The sequence below is a fragment of the Triturus cristatus genome, chromosome 4_2, assembly GCF_964204655.1.
Source record: "Triturus cristatus chromosome 4_2, aTriCri1.1, whole genome shotgun sequence".
Lineage (NCBI taxonomy): Eukaryota > Metazoa > Chordata > Amphibia > Caudata > Salamandridae > Triturus > Triturus cristatus.
The window spans coordinates 565,369,950-565,390,120 of record NC_140586.1 but is presented as its reverse complement, the minus strand read 5'-3'; the positions used below and the strand labels follow the sequence as shown (position 1 = coordinate 565,390,120).

Genomic DNA, 20,171 nt, shown 5'->3' with positions numbered 1-20,171 from the left:
GGACACGTGTCACCCAAACTAGGATCACACCTGCCGAACGCTCTCCTACGGAGACGTCACCGTCCCACATCATCGATGCCGACACCGGCAGAATTATGCTCCACAAGCGGAGAATATCTTCCGAGCAGGCTTTGGACTCCTACCGGATCCCGCTAAAGAAAAAGCTGCCAGCGGATTCGGAACCAGTTCTTTACGAACGTCTCCATACCTCTTACCTAGATCCACAGCCCTTCTCTCCGACACCCTCCGAAACCGATGCTTTGGAGGACTACATGGGTGACGATGTCCCCTACCCCAGAGAGATGGACCCTGAAGGCCAACAGGACCCTGACCAGGCTTGGGATGACCCTGTAGACCCGGGTGCGCCTATGGATACACAGGACACGCAGCTGTATGGCGCGAAAACGTCTCCCACAGAGGACACTGCCGCATTCAACGCCCTCATTGAACTTGCTGCGGCCAATCATGGTGTGCAACTCCACTCTGACACAATCGAGGACGATTTTCTAATGGATACTTTCGCATCCTCAGAAAGGAATATCAAAACTCTACCCATGCTGAAAGGTGTCCTCAAACCAGCAAAGGACATTTTCAAAGAACCCACTAGGGCAAGAGTAATAAACCCCAGGATCGACAAAAAATATAGGTCGGCGCCTGGGGACCCTACGTACATTAGAGGCCAGTTGCCTCTAGATTCCATCGTAGTCGCTAATGCTCGCAAACGGGCGCACTCGCAGACTACTGGGGAAGCTCCTCCCCCGGACAAGGAGTCCAAGGTGCTAGAGACCTCCGGCAAACGGGTTGCAGCCCAGGCAGCTAACATATGGCGTATTGCCAATACCCAGGCGCTCCTAGCTCGCTACGATCGCGCACACTATGACACATTAGAAACCCTACTCCAACATCTCCCTGACCAATACAAAGAGGGAGCAGAGATCCTCATCAGGGAGGGACAACTCCTCACGAACGCATCCATTAAGTGTGCACTGGATGCCGCAGATACAGCTGCCAGAGCAATAAACACCAGCGTCATGTTACGACGACACGCCTGGTTACGAATCTCCGGATTCAAACCTGAGGTTCAAAATAACCTCCTCAATCAGCCGGTCAACCCCGACTACTTGTTCGGACCAGAGGTTGACACCACCTTAGAAAAAATAAAAAAGGACACAGACACTGCAAAGTCCATGGGGGCTCTCCAAACGCAGACCTTTCGGAGTGGCTCCTTTCGTCGCCCCGGAAATAGAGGAGCAGGTAGAGGACAGGGGTCACAGCAAACCTTCAACAAGGGCGACACACAAAGTACCTACGATAAAAACACCCGGGGTGGATATCGTGGCTCCAGCACAAAGGGTAGAGGACGCGGATACGGCAATACCAGGTCCTCCCCCAAGAACAAACAGTGACGCCCTCTCCCTTCCTCCCGACCACATAACACCTGTCGGGGGAAGGCTACAAAGGTTCCTGTCCACGTGGAACTCCATCACCACGGACAGGTGGGTCAAAGATATTATCAAACACGGTTACTGCCTAGAATTAACCTCCACTCCACCCACAATACCGCCCAAACACCGTCCTATGTCCTCAGAGCACTTAGCGCTATTACAGCAGGAAGTGCTAAGTATGCTGGAAAAAGGCGCAATAGAGGTCGTACCCGTCCACGAGCAAGGTACGGGGGTGTACTCCCTGTACTTCTTAATACCAAAAAAGGACGGGTCACTCAGACCTATACTAGACCTGAGACCCCTCAACCGCTACATTCTCTCAGAGCATTTCCACATGCTCACCCTACAAGTCCTCCCGCTGCTCAAACAGGGAGACTTCCTGGCCACGCTAGACCTCAAAGATGCGTATTTCCACATACCCATTCACCCCTCACACAGAAAATATCTCAGGTTCACTATTCAAGGGCAGCACTACCAATTCAAGGTTCTTCCCTTCGGCGTGACAACAGCACCCAGAGTTTTCACAAAGTGCCTAGCTACTGTGGCTGCACATCTACGGAGGCAACACATTCACGTCTACCCTTACCTGGACGACTGGCTTGTTCAGGCAAAGTCAGCCCAGCAATGTGCCAGCCACATGTCCCGCACCATTCACCTTCTTCACAGTCTGGGGTTCTCACTAAATTACCCGAAATCACATCTCCAACCCGCACACGTACAACAGTACCTAGGTGCGACCATAGACACTCAGGCAGCCACAGCTCAGCCAAATTTAGTGAGAATCAACAGCATGCAAATGCTGATTTCCAAGTTCAAACCCCAACACTCCCTTCCCGCGCGAGTGTTCATGCAGCTGATAGGCATGATGGCCTCCTGCATTTTCATAGTCCCACACGCGAGACTACATATGCGCCCGCTTCAGGAGTGCTTAGCACGTCAATGGAATCAGGCTCACGGGCAACTAAAAGACCTAGTGTTGGTGAGCGGTCGGGCATACAACTCTCTGCATTGGTGGAATCCACAAAACCTTTGCAAGGGCCGACCGTTCCAAGAGCCTGTTCCACAAATAATACTGACAGCGGACGCGTCTCTCCAGGGATGGGGAGCTCATGTACTCAATTACACAGTGCAGGGACTATGGACAATACAGCAAAAGAAGATGCACATCAACCTTCTGGAACTGATGGCAATCTTCCTGGCAATGAAAGCATTCAAAGTACACTTGTGCAACAAAGTCGTGCTGATCCGGACGGACAACATGACTGCCATGTACTACATACAGAAGCAGGGAGGAACACACTCTCCACAGTTGTCTCATCTGGCTCAGAGCATGTGGAAGTGGGCCATTCAGAGGAACATATTCCTCATGGCGGAACACCTCCCCGGCAAGGACAACCAGATGGCGGATCTGCTCAGCAGACACAGCCACCAGATGCACGAGTGGGAGCTACATCCGTCAGTACTCCAACCGTACTTCCAACAGTGGGGTCATCCAGAGATAGACCTATTCGCCACAAGCGAAAACGCAAAATGCCAAAGCTTTGCCGCCAGGTTCCAACATCCGCAGTCGCAGGGCAATGCGATATGGATGAACTGGTCCGGCAGATTTGCGTACGCTTTTCCCCCAGCACCATTGATACCGCTGGTGGCACGCAAACTCAGACAACACTCACTGACACTCGTCCTGGTTGCTCCAACATGGGCCCGCCAACCATGGTACACCACCTTTCTCGAACTTTACGTGGTGCCGCATCAAAGGCTGCGGATCAAACCCGCGCATTTGACGCAGAACCATGGAGAGATTCAGCACCCAGATCCGCAACAGCTGAACCTGGCAATCTGGCTCCTGAAGTCCTAGAGTTTGGCTACCTAAACCTGCCACCTGACTGTATGGACATCATTAAGGAAGCTAGAAGACCCACTACCAGAGCTTGCTATGCAGCCAAATGGAAAAGGTTCGTCATTTATTGCAATAACAATGACATTAACCCGCTAGACGCATCCATCAAAAACATAATTTGTTACCTCTTACACCTATACCGATGCAATCTGGCATACACCTCAATACGTGTCCATTTGACCGCAATATCAGCCTATCTCCAGAACAGGCAGCACCTCTCTTTATTCAGAGTGCCTGCCATCAAAGCATTCTTGGAAGGACTCAAACGAGTAATTCCTCCAAGCCACCCACCAGCTCCAATGTGGAACCTCAACTTGGTCCTCACACGCCTGATGGGTCCACCCTTTGAACCTCTACACTCATGCGAGATTCAATTCCTCACCTGGAAAGTAGCTTTCCTAGTAGCAATCACTTCTTTAAGGAGAGTTAGTGAACTCCAGGCACTAACCGTTCAAGAGCCATTCATACAGGTTCACGCCAACAGGGTCGTACTACGTACCAACCCCAAATTCATGCCCAAGGTGATATCGCAGTTCCACATGAATCAAACCATTGAACTGCCTGTTTTCTTTCAAAACCCACAAACTGTCGCAGAAAGAGCACTCCATACACTGGATGTAAAGAGAGCCCTCATGTACTATATAGACAGGACTAAAGTCTTTCGGAAAACAAAACAACTTTTCGTTGCCTTTGCCCCACACCACAAAGGTAACGCCATCTCCAAAGCAGGTATAGCCAGATGGATCGTTAAATGTATTCAAATTTGCTATCAAAAAGCTAAACGCACATTAACGATTCCCCCACGAGCCCACTCAACACGTAAGTTAGGGGCCTCCATGGCTTTCCTGGGAAACATTCCTTTGCATAATATATGTAGAGCAGCCACCTGGTCCACTACACATACATTTACCAAACACTATTGTGTAGATGTGCAATCAAAACAGCAGGCAGCTGTAGGACAGGCTGTTCTCAAAACTCTTTTTCAGACCGCTTCAGCTGGCACTGGTAGCCGCCGCTAATGGGAGGTACTGCTATGTATTCTATGCACAGATATGAATTCAGCAGCCCACATGCCTCGAACTGAATATGCTACTTACCAGTATGCATCTGTTCTTGGCATGTAGGGCAGCTGACATTCATATCGCCCACCCTCCTCCCCGGCGCCTGTAGCAGCTGCAGCTCTCAGAATTCCTGTATAGCATGGTCATCACTTTCTGTATCTACTCCATCACTGCCACAATGGCGAAAAACAATCTGAGGATGGAGAGGATGCCCATGCGCACTGTGGTCCAGGGGAGGAGTCACCAATCTCAGGATACTTCGAAGACTCTTCCAGGACAACAACGTGCAAACATCCGGACCCAACACTAGGCGGCGATCTATGCACAGATATGAATGTCAGCAGCCCTACATGCCAAGAACAGATGCATACTGGTAAGTAGCATATTCATTTTAATAGTTTTCTGATTTTAAGCAAGTTAGGCCACTTACGTAAGGCACAGGGGAGCGAGTTCCAGAGACGTGGGGCAACATAGAAAAAAAGATTTCCCCCCCCCATCCCCCCCTTTCGAAGTTTGTTGACCCCAGTCACCTTCCCACCTGCCGTTGAGGGCTTCTCTGGCGCCTCTCTCCTATGGGAGCGGAGCACGTGACCTGTGGGCGTGCTCGGTGGCGCTTGGTTGTGGATGGCGTGTGTATGTGTGGCGGCGTCACCCGGGCCCCAGGGAGGATACGAGGGCGGCTGTGTCCCACTTGCGTTCCCACCTTTATTCCCGCGGACAGTGGCACTTTTGTAAAATATCCTAACCCCCGGAAAACTTACGAGCGCACTGTCAACTTCGCCACTCGAGCATTTCATCCAGTCTCCGTTTTTTTCTTTTATATTCTGACACTTGCAAATCTCAACATAACATGTCTAATGGCTGACACTGCAGAAAAGCCAAGCGTGCCAGTAGACTATGGGGTGATCAGGTCATGCGTGGGGTGAACAGCGGCGGTGCAGGCCGAGCCGCGCGCTCCGCCCTGACATAGAATGTCAAAATAGACCCTGATTTACAGCCACGGCCTACACGACGGCACGGGGCTGCTGCTGCCTCTTTAGGTCTTACTTGAGAGTGATTGGTGCATAATGTTACAATTTTTTTTTAACATATGCATACTATACATACTCTGCTTACATCTCACTACCTCACAACATCCCTCTCCCTCACTACATCACTGTTTCACTACCTCACTCTCACACTACATAACTCTCTCTACCTCACTACTCCACTCTATCTCACTATCTCACAACGTCTCTCTCTCAAAACATCACTACCTCACTCTCTAGCTCACAACCTCACAACTTCACTCTCACTCACTACCTCAATCACTCTCTATCTCACTACCTCACTCTTTCTATCTCACTAACTCACTTTCACTCTCTTTCATTACCTCTCTAACTCACTACATCACAACATCACTCTATGCTTATATATCACTACCTCACAACATCCCTCTCCCTCACTACCTCACTCTTTCACTACCTCACTCTCTATCTACCTCACTCTCTCTCACTACCTCACTCTCTATTTCAATACCTCACTCTCTCTTTCAATACCTCACTCTCTCTCTGTATCTCACTACCTCACTCTCTCTCTGCTAATGCAATAGGTATCACATATGCTAAAAAAAAAGCTAATGCCAATAGAAATGACAATGCCATTTATTTAGGGATACAAAAATAATAAAAAAATAATGAGCAATACCAATAGCTCTACCTATAATATTGCCGAGACCATTGCATTGTAAATGCTTGTTCCATGTTGTAATAAACTATTGTGTGCAGTCGGTCATATTTTCACTTGTGTGCCCCAAAATTCACTAACTGAAAGCCCCTGCTAAACTACAGAATATTACAAATAGCCTTTTTGTAGATGTATTAGTCAACGTACTTGGTACAAGCATAATTTACATATTTTTGTATTCCATTTTGCTATTCTCATAGGAAGACACTGCAGTTGGCTCGGCAACTTAAGGATCGAGCTGTGGAAGCTCAAAGTTGTTACAGCCTGGGGAACACTTATACACTGCTTCAAGACTATGAAAATGCTATTGAGTATCATTTGAAACATCTAATGATTGCTCAGGAGCTCAAAGACCGGTAAGAGCCAATTCTGTAATATAAAATATATTTTATTGCTAACACATTTTGGAGAAATTCTGTACATAAACCTTCTTGTACTATAAGGTAACTGGTATTACAAATATTTTATTCAAAGGTGGTTTATTCCAGATTTCAAAAACTCATAAAAACAGCTATATTACTATACAAAATACATTATGGCATGATTAAAATAAATTATTATTCAATAATTAAAAAAAACTAAAATATATAATCTTCCCAAAGATTGCTTTGGACTCATCAGCTAGTAGATTTATTAGAATTGCTTTTTACCTGCCTAAATATATAATTAACATTACAAAGATGCGGTTTGCTAAAATGCACTAATCCCATGATCTAATCTCAGTTTAACAATTAGTTAAAATCGATAAATATTGAGTCCATCAGATCCTGATTACATCGGTGTCCTGTAGGACACATAGAAATGGGAAGCAGATGCCAGGAAGTGAAATGTGGCACAAGCCCATTGTCATTGTTGCTAAAGTATCCCCAAGGAGCTAGTTTCCTTGCAGATGGAAGCTATTTGGGTTGGGGAGTCCATAGTATAAGATGACAAACTTGCTGCCAATGCTTTACATTTCACCCAGAGCCCAAAGAGTCTTATGGGTCAGAATGCAGACCAAAGGAAAACCACATGGGAGTTGGGCCACGAAGGAAATTACACACTTGTTAGACAAATATACGTAAGTGGAGGAATTAGCTTAACCATCATGCAGATGTTTCTGAACAGACCTGTTTGTACATAGGTCGGTACACAAAATCAGATTATATTTGAAAAAAGTTAGTGCACAATTTGCAACCACCTCTTGCAAATGCAATCTTTGTACATGGGTGCCCTAATGAGTAGATAGAGTAATCAGTGGTTAGTACTTAGCGTTGTCTCCCATCAAGCTGTAAAGGCAGTAATCTTTATTCATGGATAACACTTGGCGTTGTCAGTGCCTGGAAGGGTAGCATGCGGTGCTCAAAGTACTATATAAATAATTATAATTAGCGTTTGTTCAAATATTGTGTATTATATTTTGCACTGTATTCCACACTTCATGAAAATTATATTAGTCTCCATGTAATGTTTGTTTTTTAAATTCTGTAATTAATTTTTGAATTTGTCAGTCTTCAAAATTAATTGGATTTTGTTTCATTATCAGTGTGTCAATTGTAGAATGTCTTTACCTTATACATAATGCGTACAGACATGATCCTTGCCTTCAAATGTTCACACCGGAATCGGAACATTTTACAAGCAACTATAAATAATCTCCATATGGTTGTTCCTAGTTGGAGTCAGAGCCAAAAAGGTGGTGTAGTGTCTGTTCACGGCTGCAGAGATTTACTTTTTTACAAAATGTTTAAATGGGTGAAATAAATATGCTGAAGTAATTTTCAAGGCCCCACATATAGCTTTGCTGATGCTTGTGTGTTTGTTTATTTTTCGTCATCTTTTCGTGTGGAAACTGCATTCCAAACCAACATTACCTTTTCTTTCTGCTATTAAGATTCATATTTTCTTGTGATGTGCATGAAAAATAAAAGGGCTTCTATGCCTGGGAAATACCCTTATTATTGTTATAAGACAATACGCATTTATATTTTTTTCTTTGACAATTTTTTGGGAAGCAATGTGGCCGCCATGTTTAGAACTTTCCAAAGCAAGACCTATTTGCTTTGCCAACGCATGGCACTAGCAGATTGCAGTGTCTGAGTTAGAGTTTTGCGTATCAAAGTCTTCAGTCCTTTGGATTGTCAAAAATAGTGTTGCAATGCAGGCACAATCCCGCACTTTGGACCCATTTTTGATTTTGCAGTACCTTTTTAGCATTCTGAAGATCCTTTGTACGGTCGCTAAAGGATATGCGACTTAGTAAATTTTCAGTGCCTTTGTGCATCATGTCTTTATTATGCTTCCTCTTTTCCTACAGTATCTTCCATTTTTGGACTTTTTTTCCTCAACAAGTGGTGTAAAACGTTTTTAGTGGGAAACACAAATTGTAATACGTCCTAACAATCCATTAGTAATTTTTGCCATCCGTTCGCATTTCACCTCAGTCATAGGTGGACTTTCCACTTTGACAAACAAGTAATAAATGTATTTTGATTGTCATCACACTGCAAAAAGCCATTAACTCTTTAGATGTTTATCCTCTTTTATCTAGTTGACAATGTATTAAAGTATTCCATAAATTCTGCTGTCCTTCAATTACATCGTACCAGTTAACCTGATAATATTCCCGGAACTGGTGCGGAAGTGGATAGGCTGTGGAGGGTCAATATAATCTTCTGAATTGTTTACAGTTGTTGTTTGCAAAATTCCCCAGATAACCATCACATCTAAACATGTACAGCTACATGTCTCATTTTGATTTTTGTTGCAGTTTAAAAGAAGTGATAAACTGTCCCAGATGCGTTGTCACGGGCGGCCATTGATAGAATGCAGTTTAACGAATGGGATATTCTTAATTGTTTTTGCGTTGGTATTGTTAAGTGTGTTAATAGCCTACTGATGAATTTGAAAGGAACCATCATATTAATGTTGAGTGCTTTAGGCATTGTATAGGATGATTTTGTGGTTCGAACATTGATTGTGGCTACTCAAAATACACAGAGATGGAAAGAATGGGATCTTTTAAGGGTTTTCTTTCTTCTAGAAAATGTTCAGTGGTCTAAATTAGATTGACCAAGGGCCTGTCATCTTGAAAACAAACTTGCAAAATCTGTCAATTTATTTTATTTGTTCCTCTAGCATTTTTCTTCGCAGTTCTCCAGAAATATTGTATGAGAACCTATTTATCTGTTATACTTCTTGTTGTGTTGTGCTAACTGCCTCCATTTTTTTTTTCTTGAAGGAGTCTGGTATTATTATTATTTTTTTTTTTTTTTACAGACTTGGTGAAGGCAGAGCATGTTGGAGTTTAGGAAACGCCTACACTGCATTAGGAAACCATGATCAAGCAATGCACTTTGCAGAAAAGCACTTGGATATTTCAAGAGAGGTATGTGTTCGATAAAACAGTTCAGCATGACCTTTTAAAGCATATAAAAGCTGTGGTATTTATTATATGTCCTTACCACATGTAATTGGGGTGTGTCATGGATTGCTTCTTCACATTTTTTTTCTTCAGTGACAGATAACTTAAAATAGATATATAACCAAATTCAAAAGAGCTCACAAAGAATAAACGTCTTCAAATAGTCTCATTGCTAGGTCTAAGTTTATAAAATGTGAATTTTATGTTGATCTGGCAATGCAATTCCTACTGCACTGCATTGTTAGTATTCATCTGAATGTTTCCAAGAGATTATCACAAGTCTGCAAGAACAAGAAAAGTAGCAAAATTGAAATGGTTTATTTCTCCAGTATTGGAACTTTCATAGATTCCCATAGCTTGTATCATTCCCCGTCGTCGGAATGGGAGTCTCGGTATCCAAAATAACATAGCAGTAGGTACAAAAGAGAAAGAAAAAAGGCCTAGGCCTCATTCCCTTTTGTAGCATATCTACTTCTTTTTGTAAAAGAGACCAAAATAAAGCAACAACCAATCAGATTAGCCTCACCCGACAGAACCTTCCTGAGAGAACCTCAGAGCCTCAGATTTTTGTAGCCGTTGTGTAACAGTACAACCAAACCTTGCGAGGGCTGAGCTTTCCCAGGGGAGGAGGGTGGGCGCATGGGAATCTATGAAAGTTACCAATACTGGAGAACCAAAGTTACAGGTAAGTAACTTGTTTCTTACTCCAGTATTGGAACTTTCATAGATTCCCATAGCTTGTATCAGTGTAGCTAGCAGTAAGAAACACATTTTGCCTCTCTGAGACATCTCATTGTGTATTACTATACATCACCGTACTTTACCTTGTGTTTTTTTTTATGCAACATAAAAGTACTCAATGGAAGAGGTTCCTCAGGACTGCTTGGCCCACAGCCGAGTCGTCCTGCGCCAAGGTCTCCAGACAGTAATGTCTTGTAACGGTGTGCACGCTGCTCCAAGTCGCAGCTCTGCAGATGTCTTTAATCTGGACCCCCGCAAAGGGAGCCGTAGAAGAAGCCATGGACCTCGTCGAGTGTGCTCTAATTCTGCCACCTAGAGGCTTGTCCGCTGCAGCATGACAGAACTGAATAGCACTGGAGATCCATCTAGCAATACCCTGTTTGGACAGGGGTAACCCTTTGCGGGGAGCACTGAATGCAACGAACAGTTGCGAAGATTTTCTAAAGGTTTTAGTACGGTCCAGATAAAACTTCAAGCACCGCTGCACATCCAGCGAATGAAGTGCCCTTTGCGCCGGTGTAGATGGTTGAGGAAAGAAAGCCTTGAGAATCACCGGCTCATTTAAATGAAAGTCCGAAGGCACCTTTGGGATGAATTTTGGATTAGTTCGTAGAATGACAGAATTCCTTTTGAATTCGATGAAAGGTGACTGAATTGTCAGAGCTTGCAATTCCCCAATACGCCGCGCCGACGTGAGAGCAAGAAGGAAAGTTACCTATACTGGAGAACCAAAGTTACAGGTAAGTAACTTGTTTCTTCTTATAATCCTAATTCCCTGACACAGTATCCTGTAAACAGCAAGCAAATAAAAAATAATTTAAAAGATGTGACTCTGTGATCTATACAACCCCTAAGGCGTTAGATTAAAAAAGTCGGGAGGGGAAGGAAATCCAGGAAATGTTAATCAGAAATACTCTTCTGGTACCTCTCTGAAAGTGTGTGCTTGGCTTTCTAGACAGCTGATACGTTGTCTGCTGAGTCCTACAGGGATCTGCATTTCCCTGACCCTTTCCAACATCTGCATGGTTCCCTGATCCAGCAGCTTAGACCGCTTGCAACAGCTAACGTGGGATGCCGCATGTATGCATACTCCCAAATTGCCATCAAGCTAATCATTGAACCTGAGATCCATCGGCTCATTTGGGACTTTCTAATTTCCCTTCAAAGGTGTACTAGTCAGAACTGACCTTATATCGACATTTCCAAGGCACAATTCCTACTTCTGAGGGAAAAGTGACCAGATCCCATTCAGCTGGTCAAATGCTCTGATACACCCTTCACCTCCTTCTAAAAAAAAACCTGAGAATAATGTTCTATTTGAACATGTATTTTGTTCTGCACATGTATTTTGTTCTGCTAGTGAACAACTTCTCTAAAAAATCCCCTTTTATTGCCAGCAAGTTCTCTGTGTAACTCTACCATTTTCCTCCTGCAAGTGATTGCCATGCATGTAAGTAGTTTGCAGCAGAAGTGAGAACTGTATTTAATATGCCCATGTGGGAGCAATGAAGATCATTGTCCTTGGCATAATGCAGCCGAGTCTACAACACTAAAAGCTCAGATCGATTTTTACATGTAAGTAATGTTTTCCATTCTTTGTCAGTTTGATATCACTGTTCTGCACCAGCTTTATATAATTATACTAAAGATGTCAGTCTTTTCTGCAGAAAGTACAAAAATTAGGTAAACCGTGCCATTTATATTTGCATTAATATGTACAAACTCCAGGGTGCACATGGTGTTTTTTTCTGAGCGAGGAATTGAGATTGGATGGCATTTAAATTCTGCTGATTAAATGCAATACAAATTGTTTAGATTGCTAATTTCTTCTGTTGTCTGAATACCATTTTAGCAGCAACGGTTTGGCAGCCATACACTATCTATAATAATAATAGAGATGAGGTTTAGTTTATTATTTTCTTGTGTCAGATTTGTTATGTGTATAGTCCAGAACTGCAAAATTGCAGTCCGTTTTTGGAGGCTAATTATTTTGAGATGTGCAAAGTCTAAGTTTCTTCAAGCATCAATTGCTTGTACTTCATACCTCCTTTTTGTTTTACAAGCTCCAGTTTTTTCTTAGACTTCATTCATATGAATGCGACTATAGTAAGGCTTTCAAAACATACGTCCACCACTCCATTAGTAGACTGGTTACTGAATGTCTTTTTCTGATGGATACTTCAAGCCACAAATACTTCACCTTGTGACTATCCCCAGGTTCAATATTGGTTCCGGAAACCTCAAAAAGCAGTGGTTGTGTGTGCCGGAAGGCAGCTTCATGTGACTCTGCTTTGACTCCATTCTTCTCCGAAAGTGGCAAGTGGAGTCGCATACAAGTGTCACCTGGTTCGCTGACATCAGTTCCTTTCTCTCTGCGACTACAGATATGAATCCAGAGCTCAACTCCTTCACTGTGTGGTGACATTTTTAATTAAAATTTTCCAGTGTGCAAGGTAACATGTCGCCCCTAAAACTACTGGGTATAAACCTGGTAGGGGTTGTCACAAACCTATATCTCTGACTGATCTCCACGAGGTGTGCCTCTGGTACTTGGGTTCGACCCACTACTCCAAGGACATCCACAGCTGTGCCCACATGAATCCAAAAACCATCCAAGAACGTGAAGATCTACGTGGTAAAGCACAAGAAGACTTCTTGCAGTTCCTGTTCCAGGTTGAAGTTGCTAGTGTAGACTTGCTTCCGTCTCTTTTTCCTAAGTCAATCCCACGGTAGATCTTCATCATAATCGAAGTCTTCTGGTAAGTCCAAGAAGAAACATAAGAGGTCCAGGGTGGACTCTGCCTCTTCCTGTCTCTGTGCTTTTCCAGAAAAGGCACGAAGGCTCCCATTTCACTGAGGAGCTTCTCCCATTTTTAGTCCCAGTGGGAGAGGTCATGCCACAAATCTTTAGTATGCTTCCAGCTCTTTCTGGTGCACGTTTGGGCTCTAAGGATCTGTGGGGTCTCCAGTTGGGTTCCCACTGGTGGATTTGTAATTGGGGACGTCTGTGCCTCTTGAACCTATTTTAGGTTCCGCACTGTCGTTTGGTGTTAACTTCGTATCCTGTGCCAAATTCTGCACAAGTCCCTTCAACATCGGTATCCGCTGCACCAGAGGAAGACCCTATACTGATTTCAGTGTCTAAATCTGAGCCAAACTCGTCTCTGCCTCTACTGAGGTCACGCCTGCTATCCACGTTGATGTGCCCGGTCTCCATTTAGTCTAATTCTAACAGAACGATACTCCTTCCACAGGGCCTTACTTTGGTGCCCTGGCACCTTTTTGCTTCAGACTGATCAGAGTCTGCCACCATTTGGAGATGAGAATACTTATGATGGCAATGTGTTACCCCATACTACAACGGAGGCTGTTTGTATATGGACTTTCTTCAGTCCCTTGAATGTCGACGCTGGAAGAGGAACCACAACCCATTGTTGTATCCGACTCCAAGACAAGTTTGTTTCGACCCCGATAGAGACCAAACCCAGACCTTGATTTGGCACAGCAAATACTCAGTCATTCAGACTTGAGCACTATTCCACTAATCTGCAGCCGTGCACAGACACTAAATCAACTTTTTGGCTCTGACTCCAACTAGAACCAGCCGAATGGAGATGAGAATGGAGGAGTTAGAACAGTTTGCCCCACTTTATGATGAGGACAATTGGTAAATGGGTTTGACATCTTGTCCAGGACTGGGTTGGCTCTCTTAAGCCCCCTTATGGACCAGCAGTGGAAAAACTTTTACCTCTACCGCCTCATTATGGAGGTTAGAACTAATGTACTTATGAAGGTCTTTCAGCCTGTCCTAGCACTAATTGAACCTCTCCTGCCCTTCAATGAGGCCCCGAATGACACGCTGTTGAGCACTTGGACTAAGCCATGCCTTAGTGCCCCTGTAAACCAACAAGCTGCTTGTCGCCATAGACCAGCCCAAGGAAAGCAGATTTCATAATCCCGCATCCCACTCCTGTGAGCGTAGTGGTGCAGGTCTCAACCAGCAGAGTGAACACTAATGCCTTTCGGACTATCCCTCTTGGCAGAGATTCAAAACGTATAGAAACCTTTGGCAAACAAATGTTTTTCTTGGCCAGGCTTGCTTTGAGGTCAATTAAGGCCAGTTGCTTCCATATACGCTACACCCACCCATAATTCCCAGAAAACATGCAAGCTTTTTGGGCCCAAACCATTCAAGACTCCCTGGATGCAGCCAGGTTTGTTTTCCACTTATGCCCATAGCCCTTCTGTGGTGTCAAGGCATGAGTGTTGTGTTCTGATGCCACGAATGGATGAGATCCACCTTGGGGTTGGCCAGGTGTTCCTGAAGACATGCCCTTCGACAGCTCCTGCATGTTTTTTTTTTTTGTAAACAAATTTTATTCGTCAAATACACATTTAGCGGAGCTCTGTAACCCAGAGACTACCGTAGCATCAATGAACAAAATCCTGGCTTTGCCGTTTTTCTCATGAAATACCAAAAGAAAATTACATAAGGGACATGCATAAAATATGCAACCCCACTAAACAAACGAACGTAGAACACCCCCCACCCCATCACACCGCCAATCCAGCCAAAGCAGCAAGTCTGTTCGGAGCTACAATTCTACCCTCGCTTTGGACCATGTCCGTAAGACACAACTTCGCCCAACATACAAATGTTACGTGCCCCCCCAAAACAAAGGAGAGAAAGACTGCCACCCACACATTTATTCCGCTGGAGTGGGTTCCAATTCCAGTCCGTTGTAATCTGCCCATCGTTTCCAAATTTTATAATGTTTACGCGGGCAGCCCCGTGCCACAAAAATGGGGGCCTCTAGACTCATGCAGAAATCTAGCCCTGCCTTCCATACTGATACGGAGGGTGAGGCCGTCGCCTTCCAAACCCTCGCTATGTCTCGCTTATAGACATTGCCCCCTATATCGTCCATAACATGCAGGAGCACTAGTTTAGGAGACCGAGGGAGATCCCAACCCAGAACCTCTGAGAGGCATGTCAGTACACCCCGCCAGAACCTAGTTAGCGCAGAACAATCCCATATAGTATGCAGCAGCGTCCCTTCTTCATGCAAGCAGCGAAGGCAATTCGGGGATGCCACCAGACCCGCCCTATACAGTCTAACTCTGGTAAAATACACTCTATGGAGGTATTTAAACTGGATGAGTCGAAGGCTCATGGCGATGGCCGCCCCATGTGGGGAGGCCAGTGCCTCCGTCCAGTCCTCCTCAAGCGTGCCCACATCCTCCTCCCATACCCCACGGAGACGCTGCAGAGATGTGGAGCAGTGTGTCACAAGGGACTGGTATATTTTCGATATCTTATGGTCCCGCAAGTCCCCCATGAAAACTTTCGCCTCTATTGGACTGAAATCGTCCAACTCCTCCAGACCCGCCAACCTTGGAGAAAGAGCATGCCGGAACTGCAAATATTAAAAAAATTGAGTGCGGGGCATTTGAAAGTCGTTCTGCAGATCTTGGAACGATTTCAGGATAGGACCCCTCATGACATCCCCCAACGTGGAGATCCCAATCGCATCCCAGTCCTGGAAGCCGGGCAAGGTCGCCAACTGCGGCAGGCCTCCATTTCGCCATAGCGGCGTCTCTCTAGTTAGGCGATTCCACCAGCCCATCCTCCGCAACGCCTGTCTCCAAACCTGAAATACCAATTGTGTCACACTCTGCAAAGAGCGCCGCAAGGGCGCAGAATAAAGGAGTGTATGCAGTGAATGATCTCCCATTAAGCGGCGCTCAAGGCTATACGCCGGATCCGACCTGTCGCCATACCACCATTCATTAAGGACCAGCAAGTGGGAGGCCATATAGTATGAGAGAATTCGGAAGTAGCGAGTCCCCCGCAATACGTGGATTTAAAGCAGGTACGGAGAGCCACCCTCACAACCCCCCCGCCCCAGAGAAACTGACCCAGCGTCGCATTCACCTGGCGGAACCAACCAGAGGATATAGGATATGGATGGTTTTGCAGCTGATACAGCAATCGAGGAAGGGCAACCATCTTGAAAATGGCCGAGTGGCCATGTATAGATAGGGGCATGTGGGACCAGGTTCTGAGATCTTCACGCACCCTGTTCCATACCGGCACCAAGTTCTTTTCCCAAGAGGTCGACCGAGCGTCCGAGAGGAACACGCCCAAATATTTCAGCCCCCCACGTGCCACCTGCACCGCGGAGGCCCAGGCACCAGGGTCAGCCCCTCCCCCCAGGACCCAAAGGGTAGACTTGCGCTCGTTCATATACAAGCCGGTAGTCTCCCCAAACACCTGCATGATACGCAACAGCCGCGGGCCAGTCCTATCCAGCTGCGTAAGAAAGAATAGCACGTTGTCCGCATATAAAGCGATATGATCCGACAAGCCATTGGCCCATTCGAGCCCTGATACCTGCGCATCGACACGCACCCAAGTAGCTAGGGGCCCCATTGCCAGGGCGAACAGATAGGGTGACAGAGGGCACCCCTGCCTGGTGCCTCGACCAATGGAAAAGACCGACGAGACAGAGCCAGCCACACGCACAGACACTGTTATGTCTGTGTAAGGTAAAGTCAGATAGGAGAGAAAGCGAGGTCCTAAATTCAATCGGCGTATGAGGGCGAATAGATATTCCCAGCTCAATGAATCAAAAGCTTGATCCATATCTGCAAGCAACAAGGCCGCGTGTACCCCCAAGCTCCCCACTGCCGCAATTGCTGCATGCGCTCTGCGTATATTATAACGGGTCGCCCGCTGGGGCATAAACCCGGCCTGGTCGGAATGCACAATAGACGAGACGTGAGAACGGATACGATTGGCAAGCGCATTGGCCAAAACCTTAGCCTCTATGTTAAGAAGGGAGATAGGACGATAGGATGCATGTTGTTCAGGAGGCCGGCCGGGTTTGTGAAATACCACCACCTCAGCATGCCGCCAGTCTCTGGGCAAACGACCAACCTCCCTAGCCTCCTCCACCACCCTACAATAATGAGGGCCGAGCTGCTGGGAGTATTGTTTAAAGAATTCGTTCGGGAATCCATTGGGACCCGGCGCCTTACCAGGCTGCAGCTCCTGAAGAGCAGAGTTCAGTTCATCTACCGAGAATGGACGATCAAGATTCGCGCTTACTTCGTCGGTCAGAGTCCTGGGCGGAAGGTCATCTAAAAATCGGGCAATAACCTCTGCCGGCAAACATTCTCGGGGAGCATAGAGGTCTGCGTAATAAGCCGCGAAGCTTTCTGCGATGGCCAACGGATCCGAAATCGGTACTCCATCGGGTCCAACAACACCCGGGAGAACGAAGGAGCCTGTCGCCCCTTGGCACAATCTATGTAGGAGTTTGCTCGATTTGTCCCCCACTGATATATCCTGCTACGGGTTGCCAACCACGCCTGGCGGGCTTCGTCCAGCAAAAGAGAAGAGAGATCCTGCTGCGCTAGCAACAGTTGGCGGCGGACCCGCTGCCCTCCCCCCCCCCCCCCCCTTGCCTCCACTGCGCGTTTCTATATCTAAGATCTTCGCCTCCGCCCGCACAAGAGAGTCCCTGCGGGCCTTGCGTGCCGCCACGCAGAAGGAGATATCAACCCCATGGAGCGTGGGCTTCATCGCCTCCCACAGAGACGCCGCTGCCGACACCGTTCCCACATTTTGCTGCAAATAATGATCTATGGCGTCTCCCATGTGTTCCCTGTATTCCGCCTGCCGGAGGTTCCACACGGAAAGACGCCACCAGAATGGTCCTCCACAGAGCCAGCACGCTGTGTAATGGCCACCGGCGAGTGATCAGACAGCCCCGAGGGAGAATATCGGCCTCCACCATCCTGCCAGCATCATCCAGTGACACAAAGATATAATCGATACGAGAGAGGGAGTCGTGGACCGCCGAGAGATAGGTGAACCCCGGAGCCCCGCCATGCAACCGACGCCATGGATCAACCCACTCCTGGCCCATCACGAGGGAATGAAGCTTGGTGGGATTACCACCCATCGGGGCCCCGTCGGGCCTCCGCCTGTCAAGAGCCAGATCCAGCACATCGTTCCAGTCCCCACCAACCACCGCCAGACCCCTTGGGATGTCTGCCCACACGGTCACAAGCTTCTCAACAAAACCCCAGGACAGCGGCGGTGGGGCGTTCACGCTCCCGAAAATCACAGACTCACCCCACAACGTACCCTGTAGGAAAAGATATCTGCCCTGCGTATCACCCCACGCTCTAACATGGATGTAAGGAATTCGTCTATGGATCATGACTGCCACTCCCCGTGAACCTCGCACAAAGCCCGCATGGAACACCTGGATATATCCAAAACGCTGAAAGCACAGTGCTTTCGTCCCCATAAGGTGTGTCTCTTGGAGCATCAGGATGTCAGCACCGGCGCGTTTAGCCTGCTAGCTCCTGCATGTTTGATGAAAAAGCAGACTCTGCCCTGGAGTGCTTTAGGTAAAGCTCTTTTGGCGTTTTGGCTGTAGTCTGACAATTCCCCAAACAGTTTTACCCTTTTTGGAGATGTTTCAGGGGCTTGATGTATCAACAGCATGTGATACAACCACCCACACAACAAGTTACAGACTTAAGCAGCATTCCTACTGATAGTGATGCGATTTCATGTCTGTCAAGCCATCACTCTTCCGACCTACTTTTCTCCACCTCATGCCTCGAAAGATGAAGGTGCAGCCATCCTAATGAAAAGTAACTGACGTCCCTGCTCATGGGTGGCTCCTATATGCGGCTCCTCTGTGCACTTCTGGAGTGGAACAACGTTGACACAGAGTCTGATACACCACCTACCGGCACACAGCATTGCTTTTTGAGTTTTTCGTATTCAGTCTGGAACTTGGAAATACTTACAAGGTGAGTAATGTGGGGTTAGATAGGGTATCCACCAGAAAGAGAGTTACCCAAAGAAAGTAAAAAATGTTCTCCATTTTGTTTGATTGTGCCCCTTTGAGAAAGAAGCACTATTACCACTGGAAGGACTTGACACAGACTAGTTGGCTGGACTCTTTATGCTTTCCTTTGGGTGGTACGTTTAATATTTAAGCTTTATCACTTCTTCAAAGTGTTTTTTCATCTGGTTTTTCATCAATTTGGATTAGATTTTTGTGAGAAGGTCGTTCTGACCATCTTGTCCGCCTGGATTTTTCGCTTTTTGATCACCTGTTTGGTTCTTTTATCATTTGCTGTGGAAAAGCCTCATAACCTGGGACTCCCCTACTGTAAACCCTTGGTAAAATGGACCACACAAGTTTCCCACCAGTGTCTGCCTTTTTAAAATAAGTCTACTGCGACACAAGGGTAAGGGGCGCTTGACTGGTTACACGTGAACATGGGTGCACACGTGAGATGGCTGTGCATGGTAGACTCCTTTTGTGCGCAGCCCAGGAACTGCGCACAGGTAGGATGGCGCAGAAGGGACTATGCAGAATTGGGTAGTGACCTGGAATAGGCCTTATAATATTGGTGAACTCATGTAAGGGACCGTCAGTGTGCTTTACTATTTCACTGTAGGGACACTCCTATGGAAAAGGCTTCCTTAGGGCGCAGCTTCAGTTCTCTTTGGGGTAGAAACTCCAGAGTTGCACCAACAATGTATGTAACCTGTGTACAAAGAGCAATTCTGTTTGGTTCAAAATCATATCTCTACAGCTTATGGGTGATTCCGGAATGTCTCATTACTCTGACTCTGCCTTTTGCCACCCTGCTGCGCTGCGTTAATTACTTTCCTCTGCAGCGACAGGAGCAAAGACCTCACCCTACAAAAGGAGCAATTACCTTTGATTAGGTCAGGTCCTCTGAAGGATCGGGTGGGATGGACTGCTCTGCATCAATCGGGCAGCTGTCATCCTGTGCCAGGGAGAAGGGGGGTTGTCGTTCCTCTGAAGATTTGCTGTTAGAATGCCCTGGCAGTGATC

At 46.3% G+C, this 20,171-nt stretch overlaps 1 protein-coding gene across 2 annotated transcripts in view; it reads left to right on the top strand.

The window, feature by feature from the left end:
• The window catches only part of GPSM2 (G protein signaling modulator 2), a 362,291-nt gene that overhangs the window by 217,051 nt on the left and 125,069 nt on the right, over positions 1-20,171 (top strand). For both annotated transcript variants that reach the window (XM_085602218.1, XM_085602219.1), the window contains 2 exons: positions 6,332-6,487; positions 9,390-9,498. In XM_085602218.1, the coding sequence (XP_085458344.1) occupies positions 6,332-6,487; positions 9,390-9,498 (265 nt within the window). The remainder of the gene's footprint in view (positions 1-6,331; positions 6,488-9,389; positions 9,499-20,171) is intronic.